The sequence below is a fragment of the Papilio polytes genome, unplaced genomic scaffold (assembly GCF_000836215.1).
Source record: "Papilio polytes unplaced genomic scaffold, Ppol_1.0 DF824102.1, whole genome shotgun sequence".
NCBI classification, from domain to species: domain Eukaryota; kingdom Metazoa; phylum Arthropoda; class Insecta; order Lepidoptera; family Papilionidae; genus Papilio; species Papilio polytes.
Window position 1 is genome coordinate 3,087,823 of NW_013525102.1, and position 13,833 is coordinate 3,101,655.

Genomic DNA, 13,833 nt, shown 5'->3' on the forward strand with positions numbered 1-13,833 from the left:
AATATATAATTTATCTGTTTATTTAATCTTATCTTATAAACTAAGTGGTAGGTATCAACATAAAATTAGTAGTCAAAAGACGTTTAAGCAATGTTAAAATTCGAATTTGTTAGTAAACATTTTATACTTTAAATAAGTAATTTTTATTCTTGATTTTTAATAAAAATATGGCATGTTATTCGGAGCCTCCATGATAATCACAAATGTTTGTTTTGCCTCTTTAAAGCTTCATAGATATTCTTCTTTTCGTATGACAGCGTTATGGTTGATTGTAGTCACAGTAAACTCATGGGAAGCACTATATCCCCTGTTTTACGGCACTATATTATCAAACAAATAAGAAAAAAAGCCGTTAGCTGTTTCCACTTTTATTTTCATTTAAAAAATAGTTTTAAAAATGTCCGATATAAAAAATAATTATGAACACCGTAAATCGCAGTCGGTCGCCATTGGCTCGCAGCACGCGGTTCAAGAGACGAGATAGATATTAATAGAGTTATCAGCTTGGAGCAACGCACTCGGGGCTATGGCTGGCAGTCACCAAAACGCGATATTCTCGGCCTCATAAATTAAAAAGCTTTCATTTAACACAAAAAATAAAACAATTGAAAGCTGCCAAATATTTCACTATTCGTCTTTAAACATTTTATTAACGTCTAAACTTTATTTTGTAGAACACACAAAGATTAACAATTTATCGACATCCGAACGATTGAAGACTCAAAATTTTCCATGAACAGTTACGCAATCGTAAACACAACGTGTAGTCCAATCTTCAACTAATGCATGTGTTTAAATATTGTTTACAAATATTCTATTTAAATGTTTTTATTGTTATGAAATTTATATCAAAAATAACATAGTAAAATATATTACATGATATGCCCCTGTCTAAATTAAGTTTATAAGAACCTTTTCTTTTGGTAGTTAGTTATTTAATATTTGTTATGAAAATGTTAAATGACAAAATATGAGTTTATTTACGATGTAGAAACAATTAATTCCGTTTAGTCATATTGTTGTGCTCTTAGTAAATGTACTGTGCACCATTGTTTTATATTAAGAGTATATAATATGTTCAGTATAATAATCGAAGAGCATTTAAATACATAAGGATATATATTCTATTCATATAATATATATATTCTCTATCATTGTGTAAATAAAGTAATTTCTGCTTATCAGTGTAAATTATTTGTACATTAATAATAAACAAACATCCTTTAAGGATCATTATAAATTGTAAATATTGATACGGTCAATATGCTTTATATGCTTATTTAACCACGATATTATTAATGTATTATGAGTATGTAAAATGTACGATATTCATATTAGTTTTATTATTTGACCCGCTATCGGTCATTGCCGTTCACGATACATACACAAGCGTACTTAAAATCGCTACTATTGAACGTAACTATTGACCAATAATCAAGAATTTGTGGTTAATTTTTGTCAAAAAATATGTAAAATTTTAAGTAAATTTTACACTTAGCATAGGAGTATATCAGGAAGATAATTTGATTTTATTTGGTCTCATGTTTCTCTCTTTATTATATCATACCGTTTCGCATACTTATAAAGTTCTTTTTGACATTTGTAACTCCTTAAAAGCAATGTCTCATAGTGATTCAAGATGAAAATTGACCCCATTCCGACGAAATAGACGTACGAACGTACGGCTTCAGTCTTATTAGCTGTCTTTTATACTGTCAAGGACACTACCACGTTTCTTATTACTTTCATCTGCATCAAGCACTGATGAAATGCTCTTCTGACATTTTAAGCACATTGCTATTAAAAATTAAATAGTGTTTCAAATACATTTTACCTTAAAGATACGTCAACCTATTTCTGCCGTGAGTAGCGCTCGGTACTTTAACAAATCATGGTTATTAAAACATTATTAAACTACGAAATTTCATCAATTTATAAAAAATATAGTAATTATAGCGAAAACTTGTGATATGATTTGAATCGTAATGATAGATCGTTATGAAAATATTGAAATCGCGTAAACAATCTTAATTCTTTGGGATTATAATTATTACTCGTATATTGACGTCAAATTAATAACGTATTATAGAAATAATTAAGTACTTCTTACCCCAATTCCAATCTCCTACAATATTGCTTAAAAATCTAATTACGATAAATTAACGTTACATCTGCATATGAAAGAATGAAATTCTGAGCAATTTTATTCATCATATTTCTTTTACATTTGCCTTCACAATTTCAAAAAACCGTGAAGGAAGAGAGAAACGGCGTTTAATCTTTTTTAGACAGTCGTAGTTCAGTACAATGGTTAAGCGAGCTTATCTATGCGCAGCGCCATTTTTTCCTTTATGCATAACCTTTACACAAAAGCACTTAACTAAAATTGTAGCATTTCCTTGAAAGTTCCATCCAACACATACATTTAGTGATAAAAGATTAACAAAGATTTAAACCGAATTCTTCCTTTAAAATGTTCTTTTGATAAATAAGAAAGTTTTTCTTTAAACCGCGGAAAAATGTTCAGAGCGACAGAAATTGAAAGTGAGCAATTATTGTCAAATAAACCTAAGCAAATATAAAATTAAAATTTAAAAAATAAATGAAATCTGACCTCGAAAAAGACTATCTATAGTTTTGCATTATCTTGCATAAGGAGTCTATATTCACCAAAAGTGCCACATGTAAAACACCAAGGAACTCGCCAGAGATACTTTCACATTCAGCAGTAAGACGTTTACATCCCATAAAATATAACAAGACTGCGACAAACATAAAGTGCAGCTTTTTATGCAACAAGAACTCCTCAGAGGATAAAAGATACCGCGCCTCTTGTACTTGTACTCGTGTGTATGTATCGCGTAGCTAATTTACATCTCTTATGATTCGGATTAACTTTATGTAAGTACTTAGTGTAGTGAACAAAAATCTCTTTTTTGAGTAAATGTTCGTAAGATCGGGTTTCTTACCTGCAACAGTGTCCAAAAGCTCAAATAACCCAATTGTAAAAACCACGAATGTTTATAGTTGAGTTTTTGTTTTACATTTTTACTCTGGGGATTAAATTGTAAGAGCCAAAACTATTATTACTACTAACGACTAATTAAAAAAGCATCACAGAAACATAATTTAATTGTTAGTTAAAAAAAAAATTAAACAGTGATTTAATACTAAGAAATCTAGGGCAGAAGAAACTTGTAACATTTATTAGCGACATTGAAATTTACCTATTCGAAATAATTAACTTATGTATTCCTAAAGCGAAATCGTAATATCTAGTTCACGTTAGACAATCAAGTCTATCCGCCGTCAGGTTAGTTATCTGAGCAATACAATATGAATTACGAACAAGCAACATACGTAGTTAAACAGAAACTGTTAAACGTGATTACGCGTACTCCGTGCCAAGATTAAGCTAAAATTCAATTGTCTTGTTTCGGATACATTTCACAGATGAAACAAGCGACCTACAAGATATGCTTCGAATTCGCCAGACATTTATTATCTCTGCCGCTTTATCTTTCTATTGCATTAAATGTCATGAAGATAAGAACTTATACCGATACTCTGTGAACTCCAAGATAAACGTAACTAATACGTCATTATTTACATTAATTTATGCGATTACATAGGCACATGTAACAATCGTTCGATTTTATAATAAAAATGTAACGAAAATTTCTACAGATAATGTGTGTGGCAACAGTAAAAGTAACCTAAGATAAATTTAGTTAGATAATGTTAATTAATGAAATTACTTTGAATATTATTGTAGTGATAATTATTGTTTTCACTTGTAATAACTGATTGTTGAAGACATTGTTACCGCCCTAGTTTTTTTTTAATAATGATTACAAATATTTAATACTAGCTTTAGCCCGCATTTCCGTCCGCGTGGAATTAAAAAAGAAAAGTAAGTAGCCTATGTGTTCTTTCAGACTATCCTCTACATCTGTGCCAAATTTCATCGAGATCCGTTCAGTCGTTTAGGGTACAAACTCTAATAAACATCCATCCATCCATCTAAACTGTCGCATTTATAATATTAGTAAGATTTATATTTATATTAACGAATGTAATAAATCTGTTGCTTGAAAATGAGACTAGAAGTGAAAAGCTAACTTTGTTGTTCATAAATAAATTTATTTTCGATACGGCACGAGTGGTTCTAATAATATTTAGAATCTAGAGACGGTTTCATTTTAACATTTGCCTCTGTATATCGTAATGACAGGATTTTCTCGAAAAACTCCCTAGAAATACGAGTGATACATTGTCAAACGTTGATTTTCTGGAAACTAGAGTACGTAGGAACTATATAATATGACTTCATTCGAACACTCTTAAAGAATTCGAAGAAAACATGTTATTTCGATGATAGAGATTTATTAACAGAGCACATACTTCAAACAAAATAACACTGTTATAAAATTGTATTGATTTCGCTGTTTTTTCATTAAATTTAGTGTACTATATGAACAGATTGGCCTAAGTTTTAGATCGCTTACAATTCAAAACCAATTTAAAAATTAAATGTAAAAGTTTTTTTTATTAAAACAATATTGAAAGGTATAGCTGCGCATTACAATTCCTCCAATTCAATTACGTTGTTTAAACAAAGAAATTGAATATTGAGAAAGCGCTGCAGAATCCATTCGGAAAAAGGGAAATCCACAGAGTTTCTGTAGTGGATATTGAATAATATATACAATTTACGATGATGATTGGAGGTTATGTAATCCCAGTGCGCTGCGCATGCTGCAGATGGCATATTTCGTTACACATGCCACTTCTATGTACTATTGTGTAAAGCTACATAATCTATTTACGTGCAGGATTCACTTGCCTGTCTGTATTACTATATAAAATAAAGCTTTTTGCATCCATTCATTTTAATATTATACTATTTATAAAGTCCATCCATTAAAAAATTTACGTAGTATTGGTCTTTTTACAACGGCCTTTCAACTTTATAGATAGAGGAATTAATTAGTGACCGTTTTTATTTTATATTTTAATAAAATATAAATAAGGCTTAACACTTTTGCAAATAATACACAAAAACTATGTGATAAGAAATATAGAATGACGATCAAAATTCACTTTAAAGAAATTAAAAAAAGGTGAAGCCTAATGGGTTTCTATTCGATCAAATAGGCCCAATTGTTCTGTCACGCTTAGGACGTAATGAGCTCTGTAAAATGTGCACAGCTATTGTTCCCTATGTACACCGATCCTCGCCCCTTCAGTACTTCCTCCCCCCGATGTTTGATAGTAATTTATCATTGGCTCGTAGCAACGCGCACAGAATTCGATACGATAAGTTCAGAGCAGTGTAAACGAACCCGTAACATATCATTGCACGTTGATTAAGCGAAATCAAAGCCGGCATTTATTGAAATGGAAATATTCTTGTTTTCGTGCGCCAGATAAGCCGTCTGGCGGCATATTGTTGAGACAATATTTGTGGAATTTCATCTCTTTACAAATAGCATCGCATTCTCGCAAACTGTCAAAACTAAACTTAATTAGGTTAAAAGTATAGACTCTGGAACTGTTATGAAAACTTACAAATGTTTTGCAAAATGATATCAGTTCCAAAACAAATTGTCTAAAAGAAAAACATTGAAAGGTTTCTTCCGTGAACAAATAAGTACAAACAAAACCCAAGAGATGCGGAAGTTTTTACTAATTATAGTTAAGTCTTAATATTTTTGCGAGCAAATATTTTGAAACTATGCGCAACAACACATTTAAAAGCGAAATTCAAACGAATCCCTTTGTTTTCAAGACTAGATATTCTCCGTAGTCGTCCAGCGCGATTTCCGACAATACAAAGAGTTTTCTTAAACAAAACGCAAAGAATCGATAACGATTCAGTGGAGCTATTGCATTAAAGGCGCTTTAAATTAATTAAGAAATGATCACATCTTTGTAATCAATTTATTATTTTTACTCCCTTGGTTTTGCTTTGTATCTTTCTTAAAGTTGCAAATCCGACGAATCAAGTTAGATGGTTATAAACCAAAATGGGAAAAGTTGCTTGACTAAGCCAGGACACAGAAATACCGGTAAAGCATCGTCAAGCAAAATGTAATTCTTAACAACACATGATTCAAGTGAAAATACAGTTGGTATATTCGTTGAGCAAGTTTGCAGTTAAATTAAAATGCTATTTAATTCAAAACATAGTTAAGTAATGTTTTAAAGTTTTCAGTAAAATTATAAAAGAGCGTGGCATGTGCAATTTATCCAGTTGACACGTCGCCAGCCGCAAACAAACTGTCATCGTTTACATCATTTATAAAGGCCCTTTATAATAGAAACGCTTCCGGGCCCCGGGGTGAGTTGTTATATTTCCTTTTAAGAATCTATGTGGAAATGTAAATGAATGCAAAACATTTTTATTTATACTAAAAGAACTTGTGTAAATGTTTAGATTTTTATTTTTTATTTTGCCTTATAAGATTCGGTTCGATTTATTTATTGAAGTCCTCAATGGTTGTAGGTATCAAACGACCGTGTTGATTCTGCGTTTAAAATCTTTGCTGCCGAGGTTCAATTTAAGTGGATGCGCGTAACAGTTCTTGCGATTACGTCAACAGACATACAGACAGACAATGTTGAGTCGCGGTATAATTGAGATTGTTCTGCTAAGCGCTGCGGCGGGGTACATAGATCTACCCGTGAGAAATCTTCCGGAAATAGATTTAAACAAGCCGAATAATTTTGACGCCACTACTTGCGAGAAATTTGAACAAAACGCCTACTTCGAACCTAAAGAGGTCGTCGATTCTCTCTGGAAAATATTCTATTTCTGGGCAAATGGAGTGGAGGTCTCGACGATATTGTTTTCATTGCCATCTGATAAGGTAAATAATGCATGTATGTAACGTTAATTTGTTTTCTCTTCTTTACCGTTCAATGTTACATCATCTTATGACTTTGATTTTTTTTTATTATCTCAATCTCAACCATAAGAAATTTAACAACATTTAAATGGACATTGGATTGAAATTATGCAGGAACATTGTAAAATAAATCACGACGTGTACCGAGGTAGTAATTTGTCGTAAAGTTTTTTATTTTCCTTTAATGGTACCTTGCCGACCTAATCAAAAGTGACGGGGCAACTCGCAGCAAATTCACGAAATGATGTCTTCTCGATTAAAGATAAAAAAATGCCATGGAATTAAATTGCAATGGATATGTTAAAGTATTTTTCACGAAATTGCTATCTTTTCTACTTATTATAAAGACAAAATTGTATAAGAATCATTGACTGGTCGTCAAAACTAACCGTTTGTAAGATTCGGCGAATTGCATCATCATTCACAAAGTGGCATGTGAAAAAGTCATCACTAACAATACAAACTACACACATACCTACGTTATTTATTCTTACAAAAGACTTGTTTAATATTGCAGAAGATAAGCAATTTTAGGACACTTGTGGAGACTTACAATCCAGAGCTGAATATTGAATGGGAGAAAGCTGCACTGTTCATGGAGCCCAGGCCTGATGTGAAAGTGTTGCTATTTAGCAGACCCCTTCCAGGATCTTACCTCGCAGTTGTTAAGGGTGAAAAACACGAGAATGGTGAATAAGAGATTTTTTTTAGTAATGTGCTCCTATTTCCAAAAATATTCTTTCTCGTTTTTGTAGTGTTTCAGAGCTTACTCATTTACAGAGTATTTTACGGAACTGATAAGTTTTTTTTAAATTATTACAGATTGTTTTGTTGTCATTATCTTTCACGCAACCGTAATGTATTATTTTACTTTTTTAAAAATTGGTGAAAAGAAGTTTCGTAAGTATTGTTACCTAGGAGCGTTATGGCGGGCACGTTGCTAATGAGTAAAACGGTTACGTTCGTTAGCAAAGCATCAAGGAAAGAGAAAAATATAAAATTCTCTCGGTTTATTATCATTATGAGTCAAGTTGTGGAAGTTAGGTCGGAAATGGGACGGAGGTAAGTGGCCTGAGGGAAGTTTTATAGGTGTGACACCATTATACCGTCATACTTGTTCGAGAGGTAACGGTTTCTTTTAATTTCATACTACTGTAAACACATTGCTCTCTCAACCCCACCTCTTCTAAAGCATAACCTTGGATAGTATTGGTCTAGTAATGATATCTTAGTACTATTTTTTTACAGAGCGTGACGTTCCACACGTACACGCGACAGACGTCCGATTGAAAACAGTAGGCCGCTACATGGGCATCATGAACTGCGACGATGGCACCGCATTCGCCCTAGCACGCCTCCACGACATGCCCGACACCTACCAGCATTGCAAAGCAGCCGCGCAGTTATTAGGTTTCAACGTGAATACAGGGAAGTCATACATCACGCCAGTTCCAGATCTACATGTACTTGATGAACTTTGATTTAATCTACGTCATACAACGATATGATGATACAACGACATTTTTTAAAAGTTACAATAACATATTTGAATGCCATATTTATTGAGGTATAAATCATTAAATAATATTAACCGCAAATTAATGTATTAAAAAAAATAAGCGATCTATTAGTAAGCTGAATAATCTTGCTCATGTTTGTTTTCTCTTTTGTTATTATTTGATGTATCTATACCATGAACAGCTTTAAGGATTTCTTAGGAAACGTTTAGTTGGCGGGAAAACCGCCATCAATATTCATTAGATAGTTACGAAGTTTATAACAATATACGGAGAAATACGGCCATAAGACTTCATTAAATTCTCTTAGATCTAATATATTTAATTAAATGTAGTTATTACAAGTATATGAAATATATAGTAGTTGAAATAGTTATGTTGATACACACTTAAATATACCACTTCTAAATAATAATATAACAAATTAACTTAAATGTTTCATAGTAGGAAACTTTGTTTACTTATTTTATGAAGGAATCAGGTTAGGGTTAATCCATTGTTAAAAAACGCATTTCCGAAAATATCAAGGATTTCCCTTTAACAAAGAACGACTATTAAACATGCGCTTGTAGGAGTCATAAATAAAATAAATAATTTAGCCAGCCAGTACCTCCATAGTAATAAATTGCCTGTAGCTATGCTAAATCGATTTCCTTTGTACCTGTAAGTAAAACTTATGTCCCTTTTCCATCCGTTTCCCTTTTGTAGACCCATGAGGTTTTTAGTAAATAATGTTGGCCAAGAAATATTGCACAGTCCCGCTCTACATAAATCAGTGATAGAGAAATAATAAATACTGGCAAATTATTGGCCAAGCTATTTTTACGTTTGTATGTTGGAGATTCCTTATAGAGAGAATTAATTATAAGGTAAAACTATATCTACATTCGTAACAAGAAACATTTGATAAAACACAGTAAATTCACGTTAAATAAGACAGTTAAAACTGATTGTAAAATAATATATACTTTTTTTTAAATGAGAAAACATAATTTAAATAATACGAAATATCACGTCAGTGTGTAATTTAAAACACATGTACTTTTATTTCGACCTTTCAGTATAAATTGCTTCCGTGCAACATTTTGCGGAATTTAAAAGCCAATTCTGGTGAGCCCAATGACCGTAATGATTATGATAAATTTGAGATTTCTGTTTCGGCAAACATTAAGCGTTCCCGATTCGATTTGAGCACATTCGTTCTGATATTGATCAATTAAGAATTTCAACTTTAACAAAATTGCAGAATTACATCGTAGATATTTTTTAATTGTCGTAAATAATTTAGACAGCACGCCAAGAAATTAGTAAAAATTAATCCATTAGAAAAATAGGTAAACTGATGGGAATCAGAACATTAACATCTCTTTATTAATGAAGTATGTTTCTTTCAGAAAAAAAAATCATGTAATATAGTACTTTGTGTTGGAATATTCACTTAATATCGTGGCATTTCATATTGAAAAATGTAGAGAGCATCATTTGTATTTGTATGCGCACGGAAAAACACCGTGCGGGATTTTTTTACCCTTCAGCTTTGAAGCTGTAACGGATATAGGGAGGTGAGCGAATGGCCCGCTGTGTACCGTGCAGCTTGTTTACATACTCTCGTTGTGCGACAGGACTCTACTTTTTTATTTCGTTACAAAAGAGTGGTGGCACACGTTCGTTAAACTATTGTGCTCTGTTTGATTTGAGATTGTACAACAGTTGAATTTTTTCCGTGTAATAAATTTTTCCATTGTTTCTATAAAATTGACAACTCTTTTTTTAGTACATAGTATTCGCAGATTTCCCTTTGTAGTCGTGAAGTGTCCACATTTTGTTCGTGACACCTTTTAATAAAAGTAAATTTATGAAACTTTGACTACATTCACGATTAAAAATTAAACTAACAATGAATCGAAAACCAACTTACATACTGTATCTAGTTGTCTTAAAACTTCTCGAGTCTATAGTTTATTGTCATCTTAACGTTTGTAGAAAACAAGTCGCTCGAGAAGACTTCGAAAATCACCAAATCTAGTGCAGAACGCTGCAAGCCTCTACTGACTCGACTTGTTCAAATAACCGTAGGGCACTCGAAGATAAATTCCCAGGTATTTCAAAACTAGTATAAAACATGAATAGACATAGATTTACTGGAGAACTGGGATGTAATGAGCACTTGTAATAAGCGTATATGTGTACAGGTAATATATTTTTTGCTGCAGTGAGTTTTCATTGGCGAAACACATGAAGAAACTTTTAGGCTATCTCCCATTATCTATGAAAAAATAGAGGTAACAATACGACATTACAAAATATAGATAGATCACATATGTAATACGCATATTTTGAAATGTGAGTTAATTAAGATCGTTCCTGCGGCTGACAAATATGTATTGCATGCGAGCGATGCTGCAGGCCTCGTACGTGGTTTCCATATAGAATAACGTCCAACGACCACTTCAGCCAGCAATATTATACATTCCCCTTACACTATAGTCAGCACTCCGACTCCTTTGACTTCAAAACTAAGTAAATATGATAAATTTTTAATAACTTACAAATGTATTGAGGAGTCTAGAGTTTATTTTACTTAGCGTAAATGCAGCTGTTTATTTCTACGTCTATATTATTCTGACTTATATAAGGCAACAAATATTTGTATTATAAATTTTAAAAAATACAAACGAATTGAATTGAATGGAATTGAACCACCTTCTTTTTGGAAGTCAGTAAATAACTAAATATTGTTTGTATTCGTTTCGTGTAACAATTTCAAGAGTACTGCAAACCGAACGGTATTATTACGGAATAGAAAAAATGTTAGAACTATCCGTTGAATAACTTCGTAAAAAGATATCGGGCCGAAAGTAATATTGAACGGAATTTGTTCAATCTTTCCATCCGCGTCCGCTCGCCGTCCGCCCGTTTGGCCCACGTTATGCAAACAGACTTTTAAAACCTCACCACAATAATAGTCACGGAGAAAACTTCGTGATTTTTTCTATCAAAGTATTTAACCTAGATACTCCGAAAATATGTAACGTGGCCGCTAATGAGCTGCACATCGTGAGGATCTTTAACCCAAAATATATTTTTTACGTTACATTATGCGATTTTATTAAACTCTATCAAAATATCTGGTAATCTACGTTATGTATGTGGGTAATTTTATTTACTCATTTCTTCATAATGTATTTTGAGTCAATTTATAAAACTATGTTCTGATAACTGATAAATTCAAAATTTGCAATACTCGAAGTTTGTTTTGAAACACTACATTAGGTACTTATGACTCAAAGGTCGTAATGACACAAAAGCTATCTAAATAGGTTCTCTATTTCTTTAGAAATACGGAGATTGTCCTTGTATGTACTCGTGTGATCCATTTTTAAAAGGCACGAAAAGTACATTAAACCAGTTGCCGAAACTTTTTGTTATTCACTGTCGGTACAAATTAGCCATGAAATATTTATGACATTATGTACAATTTCTCTCTACGTTAATACATTTAATAAAACAGTAACGAGGTCGTTTATCACTTGCGTTAAAAAATGGCCGTGGCAGAGATTTCACAGCATTTGCCTTGATCTTTAAAATAAAATAAAGTAGTAAAGTGCTATTGCTTAAATACTCTTGATTGTATTTTCTGTCTGTGTTGAGACTTTTTGTAAAATTGATTCAGTTAATTATTTCCAAAATTTAGTTTTAAGTAGTCCTAACTTTCAGTCAGGTATAAGTATGATTATTAGGACGACTGGAATTGAGTAAAAAACATCAAAAAACAAATGTTATATATATGATATGATGTTTGTTTCTACATTTTCCCATTACGTTGCTTTGAACACCTTTTTAGATTTTCGTTTTTATTCTTTGCATATTAAAAAGCATTTTTACGAGTAAAATTCTCATCTGCGGAAAACATATTCAAGAGGGCAAAACATTACAAACAAACGCTCACAAAAAATCGGAAGGAAAATGTTATTTACAAATGTTGACTTCGGACTCGGATTCGAGCACGGAATACTCTGTTATTGTATCTGTATTCTCATAACATAGGCGTTTAATGTTTGTAATAATATCAATATATCTTACTAAAATGTGCAAACTCGAATAAACATTAAAAAAAAAGTTTTTTCCATTTATCAGTTCAACTTTTTGAGAATAAATCCTCTTCAAATAAAGCTTTAGCAAACGTTTAATTCGCTATTTAATATTTACAATTATAAAACTGAAGATACCGTTTATTTGTACATTCTAACGTTTAAGTTTCCATTGTAGTTACATCTACAAGAACAATTTAACGTCTCTGTGTTTTATAGAAAATGACAGAGATATATGACGTTAGAATGAAAAAGTCAAGGTCAAAAGGTAGCAATCGGATTCCGAGTTGATTGAAATTGAACCACCGAGACAGAAACAAAATCTAAACTTTGACTTGTGTATTTCCGAGAACCGACAACTTATTTATTTTCGAAATAACAGGTCTCTATCATAGTTCCACGTAATGCATCTGTCATATAGAGGTGATAAATAACAGTGCAGTGGTCGCTTTGCCTTGGGAGTGTATACCTTATGACTTTCCTTTTACAAAGTGAAACGAATAGCTTTTTAAATCTTTGATATTACATCCTTACCTATTATTTGTCATCGTCGCGGTTACTTAATGAAATAATATGTTATTTACATGATATTAAAAAGTTCAATGCAAACTTTTTGATATACTTCTACCTTTTGGATGTCATACTTTCTGCGTTGTTTTTCTAAAGTCCCGATTTGTGTGAATTCAGTACTGTTCAAGTTGTAATCTTATTTTATCTAAGAAAGAATAAATTTATAGTTACCTTTTTGCTTTCTTTTTAAATTAACTATTTTAATTAGCATATAAATGAGAGATCATGATTTTTTATACAAACTTGTGTGTGAAAAGATAATAGATATTGAGAAGAAATAGCTTGGTTATTGCTTGCTTAATCACATCGCAAACATAATAATGCTTAGTTATAAAAAAATAAACAAATAGTAATAACTTCGGAACAGGTGACTGAGAGACATGAAAGCTCGATTTGAATAAATTTATCGTGTACTTTCATTGTTAGTAAATTGGTGACTATTCTGAGAATTTCACAATAACTTATCTATGTCGAAGTCTATGGATGTCAGCATTCAATAAGACGCCTTCGGGGTAGAGCCGGGAACCGGGCGCCGGGCTCCGAGGCTCGACGTATCCACCAGAACAAATTTATTTCTCTCCGAAGCGTACTAGACGTCAACAAATAAGGTTATTTTTCAATAGAGGTTTTATTCATTCCCTTACAAATGGTATATGATGTCTCAGTCAATATTGCTGTAACTTTACTGATTTTCTTAAGTTAAAATATGTCGAAATTATCAGCTATTTGGTCAGAATATGGATA

At 32.0% G+C, this 13,833-nt stretch overlaps 1 protein-coding gene across 1 annotated transcript; it reads left to right on the forward strand.

The window, feature by feature from the left end:
• The first annotated feature begins 6,605 nt into the window (after positions 1-6,605).
• LOC106099548 lies at positions 6,606-8,867 on the forward strand. The gene is made up of 3 exons (XM_013278117.1): positions 6,606-6,872; positions 7,429-7,600; positions 8,160-8,867. Exons 1-3 carry the CDS (start codon positions 6,621-6,623, stop codon positions 8,390-8,392), a joined length of 657 nt encoding a protein of 218 aa, XP_013133571.1. The 5' UTR covers positions 6,606-6,620; the 3' UTR covers positions 8,393-8,867.
• Positions 8,868-13,833: the final 4,966 nt, after the last annotated feature.